This window comes from Pseudoliparis swirei, chromosome 8, assembly GCF_029220125.1.
Source record: "Pseudoliparis swirei isolate HS2019 ecotype Mariana Trench chromosome 8, NWPU_hadal_v1, whole genome shotgun sequence".
Classification (NCBI taxonomy): Eukaryota; Metazoa; Chordata; class Actinopteri; order Perciformes; family Liparidae; genus Pseudoliparis; species Pseudoliparis swirei.
This window is the reverse complement of record NC_079395.1, coordinates 1,979,841-2,005,758: the sequence shown is the minus strand read 5'-3', so window position 1 is coordinate 2,005,758 and position 25,918 is coordinate 1,979,841. Positions and strand designations below refer to the sequence as shown.

The 25,918-nt window shown below is 44.6% G+C and overlaps 1 protein-coding gene across 1 annotated transcript; it reads left to right on the top strand.

Annotated features, from left to right (window-relative positions):
* Nucleotides 1-620: 620 nt before the first annotated feature.
* LOC130198195 (kinesin-1 heavy chain) lies at nucleotides 621-24,390 on the top strand. The gene is made up of 26 exons (XM_056421335.1): nucleotides 621-1,805; nucleotides 6,829-6,916; nucleotides 7,539-7,612; nucleotides 7,700-7,804; nucleotides 8,194-8,242; nucleotides 8,867-8,922; nucleotides 9,003-9,090; nucleotides 9,832-9,956; nucleotides 10,079-10,183; nucleotides 12,229-12,374; nucleotides 13,297-13,445; nucleotides 13,530-13,717; nucleotides 14,596-14,664; nucleotides 15,442-15,648; nucleotides 16,049-16,192; nucleotides 16,310-16,498; nucleotides 16,590-16,707; nucleotides 17,052-17,107; nucleotides 17,199-17,308; nucleotides 17,468-17,569; nucleotides 18,349-18,409; nucleotides 18,592-18,663; nucleotides 18,754-18,858; nucleotides 21,249-21,465; nucleotides 21,552-21,711; nucleotides 22,188-24,390. The coding sequence occupies exons 1-26, from the start codon at nucleotides 1,680-1,682 to the stop codon at nucleotides 22,189-22,191; spliced, it is 2,913 nt and encodes a 970-aa protein (XP_056277310.1). The 5' UTR covers nucleotides 621-1,679; the 3' UTR covers nucleotides 22,192-24,390.
* The last annotated feature ends 1,528 nt before the right edge of the window (nucleotides 24,391-25,918 follow it).

The window sequence follows — 25,918 nt, the reverse complement described above, 5'->3', positions numbered from 1 at the left end:
ACTTGTTGCTCAGGGACAACCAGACGACCCTGTCAGCTCACTCAGGAGCACCACACCCTGTCGCTGCAGCAGCGGGCCAGTAGAACTGGTATTTGGATTAGCGCTCCAACATGAAAAAGGATATCCCTCAGTGCTTCAGGGAGGGGCCAGAAAATGTGTTTGCCGTGGCTTTTGCTCCATTATGGCATCTGTTGAGTTGAGTGAGGTCAGACATGATGCATTTTTATTTAAGAGGAGGTCTCACAGCTGCAGCTCCCTCTCCCAGCGACAGCTGAGTCACAGGCTATACGGCAATATCCTCTTTTGGGTTCAAAAATAGCGCCAGTGTTCATCATTTACTCCATAATGTATTTTCCTCAAAGCATGTCTTCCACCCTGTGACATCATCGTCTGTGTCAGGGCTTCAATGAAGCTTTAACGCACTTACAATCAGGGAAACGTTAAAATCTAAGAGGCAGTTTTTATGGTCGCATTTTTTAAATCGAAAATCGTGTTTCTTTTTTTGTAGGTTGTACTCTACGGCCTTTCTGCAGCGCATGCTTTGAGGGACTTCCCAATGGGTCAACAGAGTTGTACAGGTTATAAAGCATGACAATGTGCTTTTTATTCAAGACAATGTCTTTTTATTCAAGATTACAAGGTTTATTTTTGTTGTCATTGTACAACACAGGGTTGTGAAACAAAATGCAATTTGCAGTCCCATTTTGCAACATGAGAAAAACATAAAAAGCTAAATAATATAGTGGAGAGGTGAACAAGCTCAGGCCCCACAACAATGTATTAAGATGTGGTATTTTAGAAAATACACTGGTTGATTGTTGAGAACTGCAATAACATAAACAGTACTGCAATAACGAAAAAAATGCCTTTCATTTATATAATAATAATAATTCGGACTTCTAAAGCGCTTTTCTAAATATTTATCTCTCTCTAAATATGAATATTATAAATAAAATATTCAAATGATGCTACAAAAAAGTGTTTCATTTATCTCTCTCTATACATGAATATTAGAAATAAAATATTCTAAAAAAATAATAATAAAAAAAACGATACATGTTTTGTAATATTTGTGTTTCGTGTGAAATAACAATTGTTATTTTGTCATTTCTCTATTTGTGTACCGTCATGTGGTCAATATTTTTTTGTTACAACAGCCGGACAGAGCGAGGACGTTTTATTTATCTCTCTATATATGAATATTATAAATAAAATAGAATTTAAAAAATAAAATAAAAAAGCAATACATGTTTTGTAATATTTGTCTCTCGTGTGAAATAACAATTGTTATTTTGTCATTGCTCTATTTGTGTACCGTCCTATATATTCTGAATAAAATGTTATTTACTTATGTGGTCAATGTTTTCTTTTTACAACAGCCGGACAGCGCGAGGAGGGGAGCGCCGGGGTGACGTCATCGTGATCCACATCCACAGCGGCAGGAGGGGCGAGGCGGCCGCGGATCCACCGGCAACATGGCGTCCTGAGGTCGGAGAGGGAAAGAAAAACAAGGATTCGCGTCGCGTGCCGGACAGATTACCGCCCGTCCCAGCACCTTAGACCGGGACCCGAGGTGCTCCCCCTCCCCCCTCCCCCTCCCCACCACCACCAAAGATTCAGGATACACACTTTTTTTTATTTTTTCCTATCGGTGAATTTCCATTCGCGATCCGCGGAAGATGGCCGACCCGGCGGAGTGCACCATCAAGGTGGTGTGCCGCTTCAGGCCCCTGAACAGCTCCGAGGTGGTCCGAGGCGACAGATACATCCCCAAGTTCCAGGGGGAGGACGACGTCATCATCGCGGTGAGTCGTTTGGTGCCGAGGCTCTTCAGCCCGGACCCGCGTCCACGGAGCCCGCTGCATGGCCCCCGGCGGGCCGCCATCTTTGACTGTCTGGTAGCTCGTGAGCTCACTGACCCGCTGGCCCTGAACACACCAACACGAAGACGACCCTCACTCGCGCTCCACGTCCTGGAAGTCGACATTTCCAAGCGCCACTTGACTTGTTTCTTGGCGTATAGAAATGTCACTTTGTTGGTCTTTCTCTCCGTGTCCTCCTGTTGCCCTGTCACGGCTAGCGAGCTGTCACTCAACAAAGACACCCCTAAACAATATGTACACTCGCATTACCTCGACATTAATCGATAAGCATATGTACACGATTGAGTTATTGATCATGTTGACGTTAAGACAGGTTTTGATCGAAGCTAGCGGGCGGGCGAGGCCAGCTGGTCGGAGACAGATTAGCCGGCCTTGGTGGTTTAATACTGTTGCCTAATTAAAGCTAACGTAGCCGACCAGTTGGTATCAATATATATATATATATATATTTATATATATATATTGAGTATGACATAGTGAATAAGCTTCCTTGACTGATCATGTCATAATGATGTCATTGGCAGTGGAAATGTCAATTTATATGCAGCTCGGTTGTATTTTTTCTTCTCTTTCTGCTGTCCTTAAGTGACTGGACACGTTATAGTTAATATATAAAATCAATTAAGGACCAATTCTCATTGACAATGATGACCCGGACACACAACGACACAGATACGACACAGTATGACAAACACGTGAGGAAATGGCTATAAAACAACATGGGTGACCTGGAAAAACATCATGTACGGAAACAAATGAAATAAAAAGGGTGATTTCTGGATGGAAGAGAGAGAAAGAGCAGAATCAGAAGCTTTTATTGCCATTTATGTGTTCACATGCAAGGAATGTGTCACGGCGGGCGGTGGGACGATAGACAATAACATCAACAACAATCAACGACAGTCAAAACTGTGCGAGAAATAAGAATATGAATATAAGATAAAGTGCACAGACGGGCGAGTTCATAACTTTAACCAGTTTAAAGTGACGAGTGTATTTAAAGTGAAGAGTTACTTGTCTTTAAGTGAAGAGTTAAGTGGCGTGACCGGAGGCGAGGGCCGCTCAGCAGTATAAAGAAAGAAAGAAATGAAGGAAAGAAGGAAGGAAGGAGGAATAAACAAACAAACAAAGAAAGAAACGAAGAAGGAAGGAATAAACGAAGGAAGGAAGGAAGGAAGGAAGGAGGGAGGAAGGAAGGAAGGAAGGAAGGAAGGAGGTGCCCGTATCTAGTGCCATGCTGCCTCCATTTGACTGAATCAACAAAGAATTCCTCCTGCGGTGAATTTTCAAATCGCGCATCACGGACGTACGAAGTAGCCGATGTTTTTGAATCGACGGTTTACTCGACGCCGTTCGTGCCTCGGCTCTACGGCGTGAACAGGCTCACGTCTACCGCACGACTCGACGACATCGGGAGCGCAACAACGGCGGAAACGGCGGCCGGCAACCCGAGCCGCGCATCAGGGTTCCTACGGTCGTGGAAAACCTGGACAAGTCATGGAGTTTTCAAATGGTCGTTTCCAGGCCTGGAAAAGTCATGGAAGAAACTTAAATCACAAAAGTTTTGGAAAAGTCACGAAAATGTGTTATCACATGATCATTTAAGCCGAGTTTTAAATAATTAATGTGTTTTTTAAAGAAAGACGCTCAAAATATGAGCCGGCGTAGGCTCTCAATACGCTACATTTTCTAAATTGTTCATGTTTGTGCCGAGATTTCAGTTTTCATGGACATTTGGTTTAAAGTCCTGGAACTCCGCCGGTCAACATGCGTGAGAACCCTGTGCCCAACATGCGAAAGCCAACGGCGTCTCGTTGTGACTCGTTAATCGTGGTTAAACATTCGTCCTCCCGTCAGACATTATCTCTCTTCCAGTGTGAACTTTGTCTTTACGTGTCTTTAAAAGACTTCACCAGGCAATAGAAACTGATCCTGAATGTCCTTGACGGAGTGGCAGGTTTGGACCGAGCGGTTCTGAATGGCGTCCTCTGGGCGGTCGCGGTGGGAGCACGACGAGGCGGCGCGGCGCTCTCTGGTGCGGCGCCGCCTCCTTCAACACTTCTGCTGACACTATTTCGAGGTCTTCAGCTCATAGCGGGCGAGCTGGACGGGACCCGGCCCGCTCAGAGGGCGGAGCGTCACATTGTGACGGACGCACGGGTTGCAGCCTGAAGCCGTCTGGGCTCGACTGGCGTGTCTACTTTATTTGTAGAAATTAAAAAACAAGACTTAAAGTACAATGGACCTCACAAATAACGAGTGAAAGGATAACATATCACACGGCCACATGGTGATACACATTACAGCCCCCCCCCCCCCTTCCCAAAACAAATATACAATAAGGCAGTTTGATACACAATCAGAAAAGAAAATTATAAACGGGGTTTGTACGGTCATGGAAAACCTGGAAAAGTCATGGAAAAAAATTACATCATAAAAGTTTTGGAAATGTGTTATAATCACATCATTTACACCGAGGTTGAAATAATTATTATGTTTTTTAAAGAAAGACGCTTAAAATATAATCCGGCGTACGCTCTCAATACGCACAATGTACTACATTTTTTATGTTTATACCGAGATTTCAGTTTGGTCATGGACATTTGTTTTAAAGTCCTGGAAATCCATCGGTCAACATGTGTAAGAACCAAAACCCAACGTCAACAACTGGCTGTGAGACGCTTGTAGTGACGGATAATGATGGAGAAGCTTATTCTTACTATCCCACCTTCTCTGACCTTCAACTCTCTCTCACACACACACACACACACACACACACACACACACACACACACCAATATTTAAGCAAGCCCTCAAAACACACCTCTTCCAACTCTTTCCCCTGCTGACCCCTGACCCCGATACGACCCCCACAGCTCCTCCAGTCTGCTTTCCTTCCTCATTGTTCCATACGTCTGTTTGTTTTGTCTCTTTTCTTTTTGTTTTGTTCCGTTTGTCTCTTGTCCCCTGTGAAAATAATAATAACAATAATCATTTATTTTTTTATAGTGCTTCTCAAGACACCCGAAGTCGAAGCGTCTTTGTGTACCAGAAAAGCGCTATACAAGTCTAAATTATTATTATTATTAATTATATCCACTTGCATTAATCGAGCAATTTAAAGACTATAAATAAGGAAACAAAAAAACCCATAAAAAACATATACATAACAATAAATAATAAATAATAAAAAAAAGGTATTGAAAATAAATTAAACTAAAAAGTGGTGTGTCTCCCCTTAAAGTCCAGCAGCGTCTGAGGCCTCTTGGGGGAACCCCCCCGCGGTGTTTCCTGGTGACCGGCTGTTCCACCAATCAGAGGAAGGCACTGGGCAATCTCTGCAGGGTGGGGGGGCAATCATCGTGGCAATGTACTTTTTGGTTTTTTTCAGACCCTCTTATCCAGGGCGACTGAGTCACTCGCATTTGTATCCGTCTCGGACACAATCGAGGGCGTGGCCTCGGCGGCAGCGGGGACGCCTTCTAAAGACGCCGAACAAAAGCCGCTCGCCGCTGCAGCCTTTGGTGCTGCCGCTTTGGCGCCAGGAGCGGCACGCCCGGGAAACTGACCCGAAGAAACATAAGGAGAGGGGCAAAAAATGCCCCCATAATGTGCTCTAATAATTAATATTTTTAATAATAATTAAGTTTTTTGTTCTTTGTTTTGTCCGTCCAATCTGTATTGTACACAAAAATATTATAACAAATAAATATAAATAAGTTGTAATTGTTAATAGTTGTTTAAACAATGTAATATCAATAAATAACCACAAAGAAATATGAATACAATTGAATATGAATTTTTTTTTTTTTTCCCCAAAAAAATCGAAGAAAACACTTTGAATTTTGAATTATTGGCATTTTTATGACAATTGCCTAAATAATATATATTTATTATTTTTATAAAGGTTAAATGTTATTTCAAAAGGTTCATAAAGTGCCCCGATTCTCTTTTTTAATGCCCCTGAGTTTCAGTCAATGGGGGTAAAAATTCCCCCCTAAAAAATCGTGAGGCGAGGATTTTGTTTTGCCGGCGCAGGGCGAGGTGCGGCAGGTGAATTATTCATCACGCGTCCTTCTCCTTCCGTTTGAGGCTTTCTTATCACATAAAAGATCCGGCCATGCTCCCGTAGTTGTCACATCTCTTGACGGCATGTTTAGTGCGATGGTGGATTTGTGTGAAGGATTAGAGCGATGAGTAGAATGTCTCCTCGTGCATTGAGAGCACATGACCGATGAGCGCAGCAGCGGCGTTGACTCCTGCTGCTCCTCCTGCTGCGCCTCCTGCTGCTCCTCCTCCTCCAGCTGCGTACCGGGAAGCACGGCTGTGAAAAGGAAAACGTGCTCTATTGGCTCATTTGGTTCTCATCCAACTAGAAACGTCACGCATCGTACGATCCGAACCAGGCGGCTGCTTCGGGACGACCTCTCACTGTGCCGCTCTCTCCTGATTGGCTTAGCCCGGCACGTTGTCCCCACAGACGTGACGGGGCGCTCATGGGTTTCTCCAACACGTTGTCCCCGGATGAGACGCTGCTGTGTCGGGCCGCACTTCGGACGCTCATGGAGAACCTGGGGAAGTCCTGGAGTTTTAAAATGGTCATTTTTACAGGCCTGGAAAAGTCCTGGAAGAAACTTAAATCGTAAAAGTTTTGGAAAAGTCACAGACATTTGTTATCATCACATGTTCCTTTCAGATTTCAGTTTGGTCATGGAAATGTGGTTTAAATTCCTGGAAAGGTCACGGAAAGGTCATGGAAATGTGGTTTAAGGTCATGGAAAGGTCATGGAAATTATGGGGTTTATGAGACGGGGTGCAAATTGAAACGTCAACAAGCAAATGTTGAAACATGAGTTTTTGTGTCAGTCACATATTATTGATTTTAATAACACGATGATGCTTCTGTTGTGGGACTATAACCGGTCTTCTTCTTCTTCTTCTTCAGAGCAAACCGTACATGTACGACAAAGTGTTCCAGTCGAATACGACACAGGAACAAGTCTACAACGCCTGCGCCCAGAAAATCGTAAAAGGTGAGCTCTCACTTTTGATTTTATGAGTGTTTACACAGAATACACCCTTTAAATATACAGGACTGTCTCAGAAAATTAGAATATTGTGATGAAGTTCTTTATTTTCTGTAATGCAATTAAAAAAACAAAAATGTCATGCATTCTGGATTCATTACAAATCAACTGAAATATTGCAAGCCTTTTATTCTTTTAATATTGCTGATTATGGCTTACAGCTTAAGAAAACTCTAAAATCCTATCTCATAACATTTTAATATTTCCTCAGACCAAGTAAAAAAAAAGATTTATAACAGCTGAGTGTTTGTCAAGGCTCAGGAAACCCTTGCAGGTGTTTCGAGTTAATTAGACAATTCAAGTGATTTGTTTAATACCCTACTAGTATACTTTTTCATGATATTCTAATATTTAGAGATAGGATATTTGAGTTTTCTTAAGCTGTAAGCCATAATCAGCAATAAATCAGAATAAAAGGCTTGCAATATTTCAGTTGATTTGTAATGAATCCATAATGCATGACATTTTTGTTTTTTTAATTGCATTGCAGAAAATAAAGAACTTCATCACAATATTCTAATTTTCTGAGACAGTCCTGTATATATATTTATAACCCTCTGTCTCGCAGATGTTCTGGACGGATACAATGGGACAATATTTGCCTACGGGCAGACGTCATCCGGCAAAACACACACCATGGAGGTCAGGATGCCTCCTCAGGACCTCATGAGAACATTTTATAAAGAAACTTTACGTTTCTAAAAATGTACATCTTTAATTTGTCTGCAGGGGAATCTCCATGACACGGATGGGATGGGCATCATCCCCAGGATAGTTCAAGACATCTTCAACTACATCTATTCCATGGATGAGAACTTGGAGTTTCATATCAAAGTGAGTGGTGGCGATGGGCAACGAGATTCTTTTTGCAGTTTGCGATGACGAAGCATTTTCAACAAGTGACATTGTCCTGTTTTTATGTTTTTTGCTGACTGTTTGTTTACTTGTGCGATACAATAATGCTGACGCGTACTTGTTGTGTAGGGAAGAAGGACAATTAAAAATGGAGATGACTTGATTTAATGACTAGTATGTCTGCTCTTCAGAAAATACAAAACGTTCTCACGCCGTTTTTAAAATGCCGTTGACTCATTCCTCTCTGCCTCGTTTTAGTATTTTTTTGTTAAAAACCTCGTGTTTTAATGCCGATGTTTTTATCATCGAGCCGGTGTCTGATCTCGCAGGTGGATTCTTAAATAACGCGCTTCTTTCTCTGTCCACAGGTTTCGTATTTTGAAATTTACTTAGACAAGATCCGGGATCTCTTGGATGGTGAGTGTTGATCGTGCGGCGAACACCGCAGCCCTCGCCGCGCCTCGCGGGGATCTCATAAACACAACGACTTGGTGTTATATTTGATTGCAATTAACTTCAGTTAAACGAAAAATGTATTTGTTTAATGAAATTGAAGACAAGACAGTCGTTCTATATTTATTAATATATATATTTATATGTATGTATGTATATACATATATATTTATTTTTATTCATTTATGGATAGAAAATATTTGTATTTACATCTATATATATATTTATTTATATGTATAAATAGAAAATATATATATTTATTTGTATATAGTGTGTGTGTATATATATATATGATTGCAATGAACTTCAGTAAAACAAAAAAAATGATTTGTTAAATGGAATTGAAGACAGTCGTCCTATTTTTCTATATTTATTAATATATATAGATTTATTATTATATATTTATTTAAGTATATGGATATATATATATATATAAATAAGCCTGCCGTGTGAAGGTTTTTTTAGTCTGTACACTTCAAGTCATCCAAATTGGAAAGCATTTTATAATTGGAAGCATACACAGAGGTGTAAACCGAACATATATACTTTACAAGTCTCTCTAAAAGTCAACATTTTCCTCATCTTCAGTGTCGAAGACCAATTTGTCGGTGCACGAAGACAAGAACCGGGTCCCGTACGTCAAGGTGAGACTTCCCGTCACATGTTCTAGTCAACGCTGTTGCTGAAGGCCGTCGACCGAGCCCCTCCCTCTGCTTCCCCTCAGGGCTGCACTGAGAGGTTTGTCTGCAGCCCGGACGAGGTCATGGACACCATCGATGAGGGCAAATCGAACCGGCACGTCGCCGTCACAAGTAAGATGACTGTTCTGTCACGAAGTCGCCGACTGTTGTTCAATCTTTTGCTTTTCTTTATTAACCACATGGGTCTAACCCAGCGTCAGAAATACAGGAGGGCAAAGGGAAAAACTGCCCCTAAGAAATATAATGTTGCCCCTGATGTCACGAGAAGAGGCAAAAGATGCCCCCAGAATGTCCTCTAATAATTCTGATAATTTAATAGCGTTTGTTTTGTGTTCTTTGTTGTGTGTCCTGTCCTATACTAAGTGGGCACGCACACAAAAAATCAATAAATATAATTTTGTATTATAAAAAAGCAAAGAAATAAGTTATAAATTGTTAACAGTTGTAAAAAAAAATCTAATAACAATAAATAACAACAAATTAAAAAGAATCAAATTGAATATGATCGTCTAATTTATGTTTTCGGTTTGTTTTTTGTTAAAATAATCAAAGGCAACACTTTGAATCCGTAGACTACTGCCTAATAGTCTTATTATTGCCTAATGGTCTTATTATTGCCTAATAGTCTTATTATTGCCATTTTTATGATGATTGCTCATATACTGTAAGCCTAAATAAGTATATTTATTAAGTTTGAACAAAGTTGAAATGCTATTTCACAAGGTTCAAAAAGTGCCCCCAATTTCTTTATTAGATGCCCCCTGGATTTCACTCAGTGGGGCCAGAAATTGCCCCCTAATAAAATCTGTGAATGTCCTCCTCTGGTCTAACCGTCTCCTCTTTCTCGCTTAGACATGAACGAGCACAGCTCCAGGAGTCACAGCATCTTCCTCATCAACGTCAAACAGGAGAACACTCAGACGGAGCACAAGCTCAGCGGGAAGCTCTACCTGGTGGATCTGGCCGGCAGCGAAAAGGTACCGGGTGGGGGGCGGGGCCACCTGACGGAGAAATCGCTGGATGAGTGCTCAACGTTGGCGAATGCATTAATGTCCCACGGTGTCTGAACAGTGAGGGCTTTTGTGTCCGTGGTTTCCAGGTCAGTAAAACGGGGGCAGAGGGCGCTTTGCTGGATGAAGCCAAGAACATCAACAAGTCTCTGTCGTCTTTGGGAAACGTCATCTCCGCTCTGGCCGAAGGGACGGTCAGTACCTCCACCCAGTATTGATTATTCTGATATGATTTGCATGTGTTAACACCATGCTGTGGATGTAATGGTGTGTGTGTGTGTGTGGGGGGGGGGTTATCAAGTTAATCTGAACGACACGATATTTACTAAAGGCTTCCTCAGAGGAGAGCTTTCTGTTTTTTATTACCCAGTTCTTATGATTATGATCTCATAACTACAACGACTTGGTGATTGTTATATTTGATTGCAATTAACTTCAGTTAAACTAAACATTAATTTGTTTAATGGAATTGAAGACGAGACGGTTAGTCTATTTTTATATATATTTATTAATGTATATATATATGTGTATGTGTAAATACATTTATATTTTTATTTATTTATATATAGAAAATATATTTATATATATTTATAATGAGAAAATATATATATATTTATGTATATATAGAACATTTTATTTATTTATTTATATATATATACTTGCCGTGTGACGTTTTTTTCAGTCTGTACACTTCAAGTCATCCAAATTGGAAAGCATTTTATAATTGGAAGCATACACAGAGGTGTAAACCGAATATATATACTTTACAAGGGACGGTCAGTACCTCTACCTAGTGTTGTTTATTCTGATATGATTTGCATGTATTAACCCAATGCTGTGGATGTAGTGGTGCCTGTGTGTGTGTGTGTGTGTGTGTGTGTGTGTGTGTGAGTGTGTGTGTGGTTATAAAGTAAATCTGAACGACACGATGATGTTTACACACGGTGTCCTCAGAGGAGAGCTTTCTGTTTTTAGGGGGCAAACGGCTCCTAATTGAGGTTTTATGTCTCGCCAGTTGAGCTTTAATCTTCACTTCAGATCGTAATAGTTTTTGTTCTCGCCTTCTCAGAGCAACACGTATATTTATTATAACCTGGAGTGATGTTACAGCCATCCAGATGGGGAGTGTGCCGTGTCGCGGCCTGGAGCCACCGCAGTGTGTTTAATTAGTGGCGTTTCTGTGGAAGTGCTTTCCTCCGTCATCTACGGCCCTTTGTGTCGCAGCAATAACTTGAGCAGATAAGAACTTCCCCCCCGAGCAATGTTTGTCTTTCTGCTTCCGTGTGATTTCACTTTAATCAACAATTGGTTTGTAAGCAACCTGCGGGTGAGGGGGTGGGGGGGTGGGGGGGGGCTCAGATATATTAATGTTGCTATAGTGCAGGGATGTCTCACTCCTCAGGGAATCACCGCAGACTGCTTCAGCTCAGCTGTTTGCATCAACACTGAGCATTCATCCGCCTTCTAGGCTCGTTAATGTCATGGCGACTGTAACCTCGCAGTTACAGATTCTTTTGGGGGACATTTTTTCCCCACAGTGAAATCCAGGGGAATTTAAAAATAAATTACGGGCACTTTTTTAAACTTGAAATAACATTTAACCTTTGTTCAAAAATAATAAATATACTTATTTAGGTTCACAGGATATGAGAAATTGTCCTACAAATGTCAACAATAAGACTATTAGGCAGTAATAAGACTATTAGGTAGTAGTCTATAGATCTATAGAAGTGTTTTCTAAGAAAAAAACACAGAAAACATAAATCGGAAAATCATATTAAATTGTATTTTTGTTTTGGCTATTCATCGCTACATTTTTCTAATCAACTATTAACAATTCTAACTTTTTTTTCTTATTTTTAAGAAAAATATTATATTTATTAATTAATTTATATATATATATACATTTTTTTTTAATGAGCCTACCTAGTACAGACACTACAGATAAGACAAAACAAAGAACACAAATAAAACGCTTCTAAATTATCGTAATTACGGGGGCTAAATTATATTTCTTAGGGGAAGTTTTGCCCTTTGCCCTCGTGTATTTCTGATGCTCGTGTATTTATCCCCCCCCCCCCCCATGTCCTGATGCTAAAGCTGACTGTAAATCCACTTCTTGAAAGCTATAACTCTCCATGGGGGTCTGCTGCGTCCCGCTCGACGTCTCTGAGCCGCGTTGAATTTGCATTCATTAAAAGTTCCCGCGGTTGTTGTTGTTTTTGTTGTGCACCACCAGTCCTACATCCCCTACAGGGACAGCAAGATGACCCGCATCCTGCAGGACTCGCTGGGTGGTAACTGTCGGACCACCATCATCATCTGCTGCTCGCCGTCCTCCTACAACGAGTGCGAAACCAAATCCACCCTCATGTTCGGACAAAGGTGCGTCGCCGGGGCAACGAAATGTCATGTTCACAGGGTTCCTACGGCCATGGTTTAAAGTCCTGGAAACCCATTGGTCATGTGGATGAACCTGTTCATTGGTCATGAGGATGAACCTGTTCATTGGTCATGAGGATGAACCTGTTCATTGGTCCTGTGGATGAACCTGTTCATTGGTCATGAGGATGAACCTGTTCATTGGTCATGTGGATGAACCTGTTCATTGGTCATGAGGATGAACCTGTTCATTGGTCATGTGGATGAACCTGTTCATTGGTCATGAGGATGAACCTGTTCATTGGTCATGAGGATGAACCTGTTCATTGGTCATGAGGATGAACCTGTTCATTGGTCATGAGGATGAACCTGTTCATTGGTCATGAGGATGAACCTGTTCATTGGTCATGTGGATGAACCTGTTCATTGGTCATGAGGATGAACCTGTTCATTGGTCATGAGGATGAACCTGTTCATTGGTCATGAGGATGAACCTGTTCATTGGTCATGAGGATGAACCTGTTCATTGGTCATGTGGATGAACCTGTTCATTGGTCATGAGGATGAACCTGTTCATTGGTCATGTGGATGAACCTGTTCATTGGTCATGAGGATGAACCTGTTCATTGGTCATGAGGATGAACCTGTTCATTGGTCATGTGGATGAACCTGTTCATTGGTCATGAGGATGAACCTGTTCATTGGTCATGAGGATGAACCTGTTCATTGGTCATGAGGATGAACCTGTTCATTGGTCATGAGGATGAACCTGTTCATTGGTCATGAGGATGAACCTGTTCATTGGTCATGAGGATGAACCTGTTCATTGGTCATGTGGATGAACCTGTTCATTGGTCATGAGGATGAACCTGTTCATTGGTCATGTGGATGAACCTGTTCATTGGTCACCATGTTGTTTTCCCAGAGCAAAGACCATCAAGAACACGGTCACGGTGAACGTGGAGCTGACGGCGGAGCAGTGGAAGCAGAAGTACGAGCGTGAGAAGGAGAAGAACAAGACCCTGAGGAACACCGTCACCTGGCTGGAGAACGAGCTCAACCGCTGGAGGAACGGTGAGCGCTCGGCGTCCCGGGCGCCTGAAGCGTGATATAAAGCGCTCGTTTCTCTCTCGCTCACCGCGCTCCCTCCCTCCTCAGGGGAAAGCGTGCCGGCGGCCGAGCAGTTCGACAAGGAGAAGGCGAAGGCCGAGGTGCAGGCGCTGGACAACATCATCAACGAGAAGCAGGCGTCCACGCCCAGCGTGCCGGGCGTCCGCCTCACCGACGTGGAGAAGGACAAGTGTGAGGTGGAGCTGGCCAAACTCTACAAGCAGCTGGACGACAAGGTGAGCCCGAGGGCAGCAGGTAGGAGGGGGTGGAGACGTGGGATCTCCTCGTGGAATATGAAAATGACCCTTTAGAAGTGCTTGAGGCTAAACAAATTATTTAAAAAAGATTGGATATGCTGCAAAAAATTAATAAATTAGAGTAAGAGTGATTAAGAAGTGTATTCAATCTAAATAAATAAAGTCCTGGAAATTTGAAATGGCTCATGGAATATGAAAATGACCCTTTTAGAAGTGCTTGAGGCTAAAAAAAATAATTTAAGATTAGATGCAAAAAATCAATGAATTAAAGTAAGAGTGATTAACAAAAGTATTCAATCTAAATAAAATAAATAAATACAACCTGGAAAAGTCCTGGATGTTTGAAATGGTTATTTACAGGCCTGGAAAAGTCATGGAAGAAAATTCTTATTTACAAAATATCGGGAAAAGTCGTGGACATTTGTTTTATTAATATGTTCATTTACTCAGTTTGATTAAAATAATAAAAATGTATATACATATTTATTCTTTTAATGAAATTCATTTAAGATTTCACATAATGTTTGGTTATGGAAATGTGTTTATTTTTTTAACTATGTCCTGGCTATGAGGCACTCTGAGGTCCTTGGATGAAGAGTGCCTTCTAAATGGAATTTATTATTATGGAAATTTGCTGAAAAGCCCTTGAAATCCATTAGTCAACATGTGTATGAACACTGTTCTATCCATTATTATAATAATATTTGTTGGGTTTATCACGGGTTCAGCAGTCACTGTTTTTCACATATTCAAATATTTCCACGAGGAAAATGTAAATACAACGTTGTCGCTGTTCTTTATTATGATGTTCATTATGGTCTGTGGTCCTGGACCAACGTGTCTCTGTGGCCTCACAGGACGAGGAGATCAACCAGCAGAGCCAGCTGGCTGAGAAGCTGAAGCAGCAGATGCTGGACCAGGATGAGGTGAGTCCAGCAGGTCCAGCAGGTCCAGCAGGTGCACAGTGAGACGCTCTCGGGCCTCATTTACACATCACGCAGCACAGGTGCACCTACAGCTGCTTTATGGACATTTAAATGGAGGATTCTTTCATTTAGAGAAGCAAATAACCTTTTTGGACACCAACAAAAAAGCTTTGGGAAATATTACATCTGGGGACCAACATCTTAAAAGAAATATAGAGATATATATATAATTAATTAAAGATATATTTTATTTATATATATATTTTTAAATGTGTGTATATATATATATTTGTAGACGTATTTTATATATATATATATATTTTATTTATTTATTTATATATATATATTTTTTTTACATGAATACTTAACGGTGCTCTTCAGTTATTGGACATGTTTGGATCACACTTTCTGCAACTCTGCAGAATATCTGGGTTCAAACTGAATTAATAGAAACTTTCATTTAGGATTAAAATGTCAGAAATTATGAATGAAGCTTTTTACTATTTAAAACTCCAGAGCTGGAAACGTCTTGTATTTAGTTTTATTAATGAAGACCGCACCGATATGTTATTTAATCTGTAACGGCATTCCCAACATTCCTCATAATATTATTATAAGAAGTGCCTAATCTGATGTGACTTCCTCGTAGATTTAATGCTCAACAAATGCTTCATGAAGTTACTCGACTCACCTGAAGTCTTCGTTTCCGCCGACGTTTTATACATTTCTCATTCTTAAATGCCTGCGCCGTAACTCCTCTTCCTCACCCGCTCGCAGCTGCTGGCGTCGTCCCGCCGCGACCACGAGAACCTCCAGGCGGAGCTGAACCGCCTGCAGGCGGAGAACGAGGCCTCCAAGGACGAGGTGAAGGAGGTGCTGCAGGCGCTGGAGGAGCTCGCCGTCAACTACGACCAGAAGAGCCAGGAGGTGGAGGACAAGACCAAGGAGTACGAGGCCATCAGCGACGAGCTCAGCCACAAGTCGGTGAGTCGGAGGAATGAGTTCTCCTGAGGAGAGAGGAACACGATGAGGGGAGGAGCTCACCTCACAGGGTTATGATGTCATCCTTTGGAGAACGATGGAAGAGCAAAATGGGACAGAGAATGATGTCTCTCTCTCCTTCGGTCGCTCTGTTTCTCTCTCCCCGTCCTTCTCTCTCTCCCCCCTTCTGTCTCTCTCTCTCTGTCCCTCTCTCTCCCCCCCTCTCTCTTCCCCCCTGTCTGTCTCTCTCTCTGTCTCTCTCTCTCTCTCTGTCCCTCTCTCTCTCCCCTGTCTGTCTCTCTCTTCCCCCCTGTCTGTCTCTCTCTCTGTCCCTCTCTCTCTCTGTCCCCCTCTCTCTCTCTCTCTCGCTATCTCTTTCTCTCCCCCCCCCCTCCCCCTGCAGTCCATCCTGTCGTCTCTGGACTCCGAGCTCCAGAAGCTGAAGGAGATGTCCAACCACCAGAAGAAGCGCGTGACCGAGATGATGTCGTCTCTGCTCAAAGACCTCGTGGAGATCGGCATCGCCGTGGGCAGCAACGACATCAAGGTACTCCTCGCGCGGTTACCGCGGCAACGGCATCGGCTACCGAAGCTACCCCCGGCCTCGTCGATTTCGAGGGGGGGGGGGTGTCTGGATGTTGACTCCGTTTGACCGTCTCCCCAGCAACACGAGGGCAGCGGCATGATCGACGAGGAGTTCACCGTGGCGCGGCTCTACATCAGCAAGATGAAGTCTGAGGTGAAGACGATGGCCAAGCGCTGCAAGCAGCTGGAGGGAACGCAGGCGGAGAGCAACCAGAAGATGGAGGAGAACGAGAAGGAGCTGGCCGCCTGCCAGCTGCGCATCTCCCAGGTAACTGACTGTGTGTGTGTGTGTGTGTCTGACTGTGTGTGTGTGTGTGTGTTTGTGTGGAACCTCGTTAACGTCCGTTTCTTCTCTCCAGCACGAGGCTAAAATCCGGTCCCTGACGGAGTACCTGCAGAACGTGGAGCAGAAGAAGCGTCAGCTGGAGGAGAACGTGGACTCTCTGAACGAGGAGTTTGTGAAGCTCAGCGCTCAGGGTGCGTGTGGGTGCGTGTGTGTGTATGTGTGTGGGTGCGTGTGTGTGTGTGTGTGTTCAGGGACACGCCCACTTCCAGGGCATTCGTGTGCTATCGGAGGCAATTAATTCAAAGAGGAGCTTTAGAATGAAAGTGTAATACCCCGTTAGACCTCCTCATTCGATCACACTGGGAAGACTTGAGTCGTGTTAAAGAAGTTCACGAGGTTTTATAGCCTGGCGAGTTTAGGAAAGTCTAAAACTAGAATTTCGTAATCAACAAGCGAAATAATGCTGTAAATAAAATGTCCGTCGTCTTTGCGTTCCTGACCTCTGAACATGAATCCGGTGTTTATGTCTTCACAGAGAAAGTCCACGCGATGGAGAAAGAGAGCGAGATCCAGACCGCCAACGAAGTCAAGGTGAGTTCCCGGATCTGAAAGTCTAACTTTTGGGCTTTTTTTCCGTCATAGTTTTTTGCAAAATGAACAATGTGGCGCGTCTCTGGTTCAGGAAGCCGTGGATAAGCAGATCCACTCCCACCGCGAAGCGCACCACAAGCAGATCAGCAGCCTGAGAGACGAGCTGGACAGCAAGGAGAAGCTCATCACCGAGCTGCAGGAGTGAGTCCAGACTAAGAGGCGGAGCTAGAGATGATGGGCAGAGAACTTGACTGACTTCACGTCAAGTTGACTTGACGTGAAGTTGACTTGCCGTGACATTGCCGTGACGGGAACGGGACGTGAACCCTAACCCTGACGTGGCGCTCCTTCGTCTTCCAGCCTGAACCAGAAGATCATGCTGGAGCAGGAGAGGCTGAGGGCCGAGCACGAGAAGCTCAAGTCCACCGACCAGGAGAAGAGCCGCAAGCTGCACGAGCTGACGTACGACACACACACACAGACACACACACACAGACACGGACACACACACATGGACACACACACACACACACACACGGACACACACACATGGACACACAGACACACACACAAAGACACACACACAAAGACACACACACAAAGACACACACACACAGACACACAGACAGACACACACACAGACACAGACACACACACACACACACACACACACACACACACACACACACAGACACACACACGGACACAGACACACACACACGGATACACACACACACACACGGACACACACACACACACATGGACACACACAGACACACACACACACACACACACACACACACACATGGACACACACACACAGACACACACACACAGACACACACACAGACACACAGACAGACACACACACAGACACACACAGACACACACAGACACACACACACACACACACACACACACACACACAGACACACACACACACACACACACACACACACACACACACACACACACACACACACACACACACACACACACACACACAGACACACACACACACACACACACAGACACACACACAGACACACACACAGACACACACACAGACACACACACAGACACACACACACACACACACACAGACACACACACAGACACACACACACACACACGGACACACACATGGACACACACACACACACATGGACACACACACACACACGGACACACAAGTCTTCAGGTGTTTACCGTTGTGTGTGTGTGTGTGTGTGTGTGTTCAGGGTGATGCAGGACAGGCGGGAGCAGGCCAGACAGGACCTGAAGGGCCTGGAGGAGACGGTGGTGAGTTCATGTCTGTCACCTGGAGCACCAACATGGAGGCGTTCACTTCCTGTTGGTTCACCTGGAGCACCAACATGGAGGCGTTCACTTCCTGTTGGTTCACCTGGAGCACCAACATGGAGGCGTTCTGAACGTTCACTTCCTGTTGGTTCTTCTTCATGGATCTGTTGTTTGCCCTCCAGGCCAAGGAGCTGCAGACGCTGCACAACCTGAGGAAGCTCTTCGTCCAGGACTTGGCTACCAGAGTGAAGAAGGTGAGCCTCCGGGACTCTGGATGCCGATTGGCCGGTTGACGGACGTCGGTCTGACCGATGATGTCATCGACGCTTGTGTTTGGTCCGCAGAGCGCCGAGATGGACTCTGACGACACCGGGGGCAGCGCCGCGCAGAAACAGAAGATCTCCTTCCTGGAGAACAATCTGGAGCAGCTCACCAAGGTTCACAAACAGGTGGGAGCTGCTTCTTCCTCTTCTTCTTCCTGTTCTTCTTCTTCCTGTTCTTCTTCCTGTTCTTCTTCCTCTTCTTCTTCCTGTTCTTCTTCTTGTTGTTCCTCTACTAGTTCTTCTACTACTACTACTACGACTATCTTCTTTTTTTACTACCTTCTTCTTCTACTACTACCTTCTATCACTACTACTTTCTTCTACTAGCTTCTATAACTACTTCCTTTTTCTTCTTCTACTACTACCTTCTTCCCATCTCTACCTTCTTACTCAATCCGTGCCTGATGCTGGTTGTTGGCCGACGTGGCCCTGGCGGTCTGACGTGGTTCTGGTGGTCTGACGTGGTTCTGGTGGTCTGACGTGGCTCTAATGGTCTGACGTGGTTCTGGCGGTCTGACGTGGTTCTGGCGGTCTGACGTGGCTCTAATGGTCTGACGTGGTTCTGGCGGTCTGACGTGGCTCTAATGGTCTGACGTGGTTCTGGCGGTCTGACGTGGCTCTAATGGTCTGACGTGGTTCTGGCGGTCTGACGTGGCTCTAATGGTCTGACGTGGCTCTAATGGTCTGACGTGGTTCTGGTGGTCTGACGTGGCTCTAATGGTCTGACGTGGTTCTGGCGGTCTGACGTGGCTCTAATGGTCTGACGTGGTTCTGGCGGTCTGACGTGGTTCTGGCGGTCTGACGTGGCTCTAATGGTCTGACGTGGCTCTAATGGTCTGACGTGGTTCTGGCGGTCTGACGTGGCTCTAATGGTCTGACGTGGTTCTGGCGGTCTGACGTGGCTCTAATGGTCTGACGTGGCTCTAATGGTCTGACGTGGTTCTGGCGGTCTGACGTGGTTCTGGCGGTCTGACGTGGCTCTAATGGTCTGACGTGGTTCTGGTGGTCTGACGTGGTTCTGGCGGTCTGACGTGGTTCTGGCGGTCTGACGTGGCTCTAATGGTCTGCCGTGGTTCTGGTGGTCTGACGTGGCTCTAATGGTCTGACGTGGCTCTAATGGTCTGACGTGGTTCTGGTGGTCTGACGTGGTTCTGGCGGTCTGACGTGGCTCTAATGGTCTGACGTGGCTCTAATGGTCTGACGTGGCCCTGGCGGTCTGACGTGGTTCTGGCGGTCTGACGTGGCCCTGGTGGTCTGACGTGGTTCTGGTGGTCTGACGTGGCTCTGGCGGTCTGACGTGGCTCTAATGGTCTGACGTGGTTCTGGTGGTCTGACGTGGCTCTAATGGTCTGACGTGGTTCTGGTGGTCTGACGTGGTTCTGGTGGTCTGACGTGGCTCTAATGGTCTGACGTGGTTCTGGCGGTCTGACGTGGTTCTGGCGGTCTGACGTGGCTCTAATGGTCTGACGTGGTTCTGGCGGTCTGACGTGGCTCTAATGGTCTGACGTGGCTCTAATGGTCTGACGTGGCCCTGGCGGTCTGACGTGGTTCTGGCGGTCTGACGTGGCTCTAATGGTCTGACGTGGCCCTGGCGGTCTGACGTGGTTCTGGCGGTCTGACGTGGTTCTGGCGGTCTGACGTGGCTCTGGTGGTCTGACGTGGTTCTGGCGGTCTGACGTGGCTCTAATGGTCTGACGTGGCTCTAATGGTCTGACGTGGTTCTGGCGGTCTGACGTGGCTCTAATGGTCTGACGTGGTTCTGGCGGTCTGATGTGGTTCTGGCGGTCTGACGTGGCTCTGGCGGTCTGACGTGGCTCTGGCGGTCTGACGTGGCTCTAATGGTCTGACGTGGCTCTAATGGTCTGACGTGGTTCTGGTGGTCTGACGTGGCTCTAATGGTCTGATGTGGTTCTGGCGGTCTGATGTGGCTCTAATGGTCTGACGTGGTTCTGGCGGTCTGATGTGGTTCTGGCGGTCTGACGTGGCTCTGGTGGTCTGACGTGGCTCTAATGGTCTGACGTGGTTCTGGCGGTCTGATGTGGTTCTGGCGGTCTGACGTGGTTCTGGCGGTCTGATGTGGTTCTGGCGGTCTGACGTGGTTCTGGCGGTCTGACGTGGCTCTGGTGGTCTGACGTGGCTCTAATGGTCTGACGTGGTTCTGGCGGTCTGATGTGGTTCTGGCGGTCTGATGTGGTTCTGGCGGTCTGACGTGGTTCTGGCGGTCTGATGTGGTTCTGGCGGTCTGACGTGGTTCTGGCGGTCTGACGTGGTTCTGGCGGTCTGACGTGGCCCTGGCGGTCTGACGTGGTTCTGGCGGTCTGACGTGGTTCTGGCGGTCTGACGTGGCTCTGGCGGTCTGACGTGGCCCTGGCGGTCTGACGTGGTTCTGGCGGTCTGACGTGGTTCTGGCGGTCTGACGTGGCCCTGGCGGTCTGACGTGGCTCTAATGGTCTGACGTGGTTCTGGCGGTCTGACGTGGTTCTGGTGGTCTGACGTGGTTCTGGTCTCCCCCTCAGCTGGTACGTGATAACGCAGACCTGCGCTGCGAGCTTCCGAAGCTGGAGAAGCGTCTGCGTGCGACGGCTGAGCGGGTCAAGGCCCTGGAGTCGGCGCTGAAGGAGGCCAAGGAGAACGGCGCCCGCGACCGCAAGCGCTACCAGCAGGAGGTGGACCGCATCAAGGAGGCCGTCCGGGCCAAAAACATGGCCCGGAGGGGGCACTCGGCCCAGATCGGTAAGAGGGCCCGGGGAGCTCCCCGTCGCACGGTGAGACACGGACGCGTCACGCTCCGAGTTCTCAATCTCCTCCTCTTCCTCCAGCCAAGCCGATCCGGCCCGGGCAGCAGCCGGTGGCGTCGCCCACCCACCTCAACATCAACCGCAGCGGGGGGGGCTTCTACCAGAACAGCCAGGCGGTGTCCATCAGGGGGGGCGGCGTCGCCGCCCCCCCCGCCAGCAGCAGCAGCAGCAGCAGCAAGAAGTAAGAGACGCGAAGGACGGGAGGAAGGAAGCGGTTCTGTGACCGCAGTGGCGTCATCTTCTCGGTTCTGGAGGACGTGTTCTCCTCTTCATTAGAGTCCCCAGTCGGGTTCTGGATGGAGGCCATTGGTGGATTTGTTAGACCCGCCCACATCAGAGAGTTTCCATGAGATTATTTTTCGTGAAAGAACCAAAATAATAGAGATTAACTTTGAGTTGACCGACGACTTTTTAGAATTAAGATATGTGACCCCCCCCCCCCCAAAGAAAAGTTGAGAAAAATCCATCAGTTGTATTTCATGTATATTTGTTGATATTCAGATATCGCTTGTTGCACAGCAGCAGAAGCTAAACATGTTTTTGTATTCCTCTTTTATTTGCGTTAACTCAAATGAGTTTGACACCTGGATGGTGGCAGGAAGTGACCTTCACTGACGACCTTCACTGACGACCTCCTTTCTCCCCGTCTCTCTGCAGCTGAGGAGCAACGGGATCGAAGGACGACGCCACTGAAGAAGCCAATCACCACCCCCCCCCCCCCACCCCCCATCCCAGCGAACTGAGGAGTTTCTGAATTATAAATATATATATATATATAAATAATCCCGGCCTGTACAGCTCCACCCTCACTCCCCAATTCTCATCGCGACTTTTTTCTCGTACTGGATATAATAATAATAATAACGATTATTAATACATAAATGAAAAGACAACGCATTTAATTTACAAAGAGAAAGATAATATTCGTATCGTTGTGCGAGGAGCTGAATGTAAAGGGAGCGAGAGACCCCGCGCCCCCCCCCCCCCCCCCTTCAAAATAAAGAAGATTAAAAACACAACCTAAAACAGCTCTACGGTGGCCCGACGGGCCCGATCTGAACCTCTGAAGAGGGGAGAAAAAACTAAAAGAATCACTGAAAAAAAATCTGTTTTGAGATGACTGTACAGATGTAAAATTAACTGCTGCACACACGGAGAGAGAGAGAGATGGAGAGAGAGAGAGACGGAGAGACACCGTGCGACAGCCTACTGTAGATGTATTTAACAAAATACCCGCCGCAGAGGCCACTTATTTTTATCATTAAGTTAAAATGAAATCTGTACTCGTTATTGGTGACTTCATGAGAAGTAAGGTAAAGAATGTAGGAAGCAAGGAAGCAAGGAAGCAAGGGGATGATCGGGGTTCTTTCTTCTCTTTAGCGTAGCCCGTGCTGCGTAGTGGCGCCATTACTTCACTTCCTGTTTGACGGGCGCCGTTTATATAAATATATCTCCGCACATTGGTGCACGTAGTCTGCAGGCATGGAGACCGAGAAGCACAGGCCCCGCCCCCCCTACCCGAGGCCCCACCCCCTGCACCTCCAGGACTGTGGTTCTTTTTGTTGTTGTTGTTCCTCTTGGATCCCTCGTATCATGATTTTTCTTTTCATGTTTTTTGGGGGGTTTATTCCCCCCCCACGTTGTTGTTTCTACTAGGTTTCCGACCTGTGGCTCTACGTCACCCCTTTCTTTTCGGGTTGTACGTTTGCAGAAAGCGCTGCGTGTTTCTGTTCTGTCTCTTTCATTGTTCCATAGCTCCGTGTAGATGCTTGTCTGACCGGGGGGGGGGGCGGGTCAGGCGGACCCTCACTGCTGATCAGCCAATCAGGAGAGCAACAGTCTCCTGGCATCACCTGGAGGAGGAGTTTCATTTAACTGGATCTAGTTATTTTGTGTTTTTAAAAAATTCCCGCCACAACTTTGTAGTTTTCATTTCGTTGTCTCCCCCCCCCCCCTGCGGCGTCATCGTCAAAGAGCTCGTTGCTATGGTAACCCCGATGTGAACGCACTCGCATCTTGTGCACTGTAAAAAAACAAACACTGTATATCAGTCGACTGTCAGGTGTGATCAGGGTACCCCCCCCCCCCTCTATGGCGTCTGATCCGCTTACTTTCGGTCCTCTTCTGTGTTTTTTTTCTCAGCGACGACTTCAGTCTCTTTTTTTTCTTTCCGGACTTTTCCCGGATCTCGACTTGAGAGCGACTCCAAAAGCTTCTCCGAGCTACACGACAAAGACACTTTCTCACTTCTACATGTTTGGCTTTGGGGAACAGATCTAGTGGGGGGGGGGGGGGGGGGTTGGGTTGTTTGTCTTTTCTCCTAAGATGTCACCCGTGGGTTTAAGAGCACTTCTTCACAATACCTGCACTCATAAAAACACTCCGAACACACGCGGCTGTGTTTGACTGGAGGATAATCGAAGCTTCCAACATCGTGTCCCCGGAATCGTTTTGTTGAAGCGGTCGTCATCACGTCCTGAGACGGGTTATTCCCTCGGTGTAATCTCTCGAGCTCAGTCGAGGCTCTGAACTGGACACGGGGAGAAATGGTTCGTCCCAACAACAAAATAAACCAGCAAAGAATAGTCTGGATTGGATCTCCCGCTAATTCTAAAATTTGAAAAAACAAAGTGGAGCCACTTTTTTTATTACTGTGTAATAGTTGGTCTTTTTTTTCTTCTTCTTCAAAGACGACAGTTATGAGGCTCCAGCAGGGGGCGTGGTTCTGGGTCATTCCTGGAGAACTGGGGCACGCGTAGGGCTCCGATAGCGCCGAGAGACGGGAAGCTCATGAGATCACAGTTTTGGATTGATTGCATGATGTAAATGTTTGTGTGATTAAATAATTATGAGGAAAACACTCGCATCTCCATTTCTGTTTTGTCGCTCGTATCGGACTTCAGACGGCCGTTTGATGCTGTAGTGGATTTTATGAAACCTGATAGTTAATTTTGAAGAAAAGGTGAATATATATATTTATGTATTATAATATAACATTTCTATTCAATGCAACATTTTGATAAAATATATACATATATATTTTATATTTATTTCTTTATTTAAAAATATATATATATTTTTTAGAAATATATATATTTAAAAAGAATATATATTTTAATTTAACATTTCTATAGAATAAAACATTTTAATAAAATATATACATATATATTTTCTATTTAATTCTTTATTATATATATATATTTATATTGGTTTAGGCTTCCACATTTTTATATTAAATGTTATGGCCACAACATGAAATTGTGTTTTACTGTTTTTAGGCACCCATACATGTGTGAAATTTTGAGGACGTTTTCTTTTTCAAATCTTGGAAGTTCTCAGGTTTTATAAGTCAAATGTCCTCTGTTGACATTTCAGTATTCACAAACGTATGCAAAACGTGTCACTATTGAAACTCATTTTTCCCACTGCCATTACAACATAAACTCAAGCTTTCGATCTAGAAAACCTGTCTTCAAAATTGACATTTTAATTATTTCTCCCCCCACGTTTGCCACATTGTGGATAATCATGCTATTCTCACGGTGTCCACTATGGTCATTGCTGCTGAATTAATATGGAGCACTGCAGTGTTTAATTTAATAATCATATATCAATGTTGTTGCCAAGACAATATATAAACCAACACTGAAAGAAAAGTTTTCCTTTTATTTGGTAGAGACAATGGTATGAATATATGAATAAATACAGTATATCTTAATATATGTGAGGGGAAGCATTTATTAACGAATTAGGTTAAAATATACTTGGTGAAAGTGGAAAATAATATATATATATATATTTATATATATTCAGTTTTTTGTAAGTACCGGTTACAAAAAATAATAAGATTAATAAATAAATATATACAAATATAAATATTATAATATATTATATATATATAGTATTTATATATATATATTTATACATATAATAAGTACAAAATAAAATAAAAAAAAGAATATATAATATATATATATACTATCATGCAACTCATCCTGGCCAAGAAGTAGTCTGGCTAATAATCCCCCCTAAAACTACGAATTTTGTTTTTAATATTTTCAGTCCAGGCTAAACAACCGAGATGTAAAATGTTCTGCATGTTATGGGCAAATACTTTATTTTTGGATAGAAGGATAATTGTATTACATATTTCTGCTTTGCTAAATCCGCTAGCCGATAGCGGCATCGCTTCACATTTAGTGTGAGAATATAAAAAAAGTATTTGTGTCACAAAATAAACCTGGGTAATATTTACTGTCCATTAATAGAAAACCGTAAAGCAAACATTTATAAAGTTATAGTTGTTATAAATAGCAGTTCCAGTGTTTAACCAGTGGGTGGCGCTGATTTCCTGTTGGCGTACCGTAAAAACTTGACGGCTTGTCCCA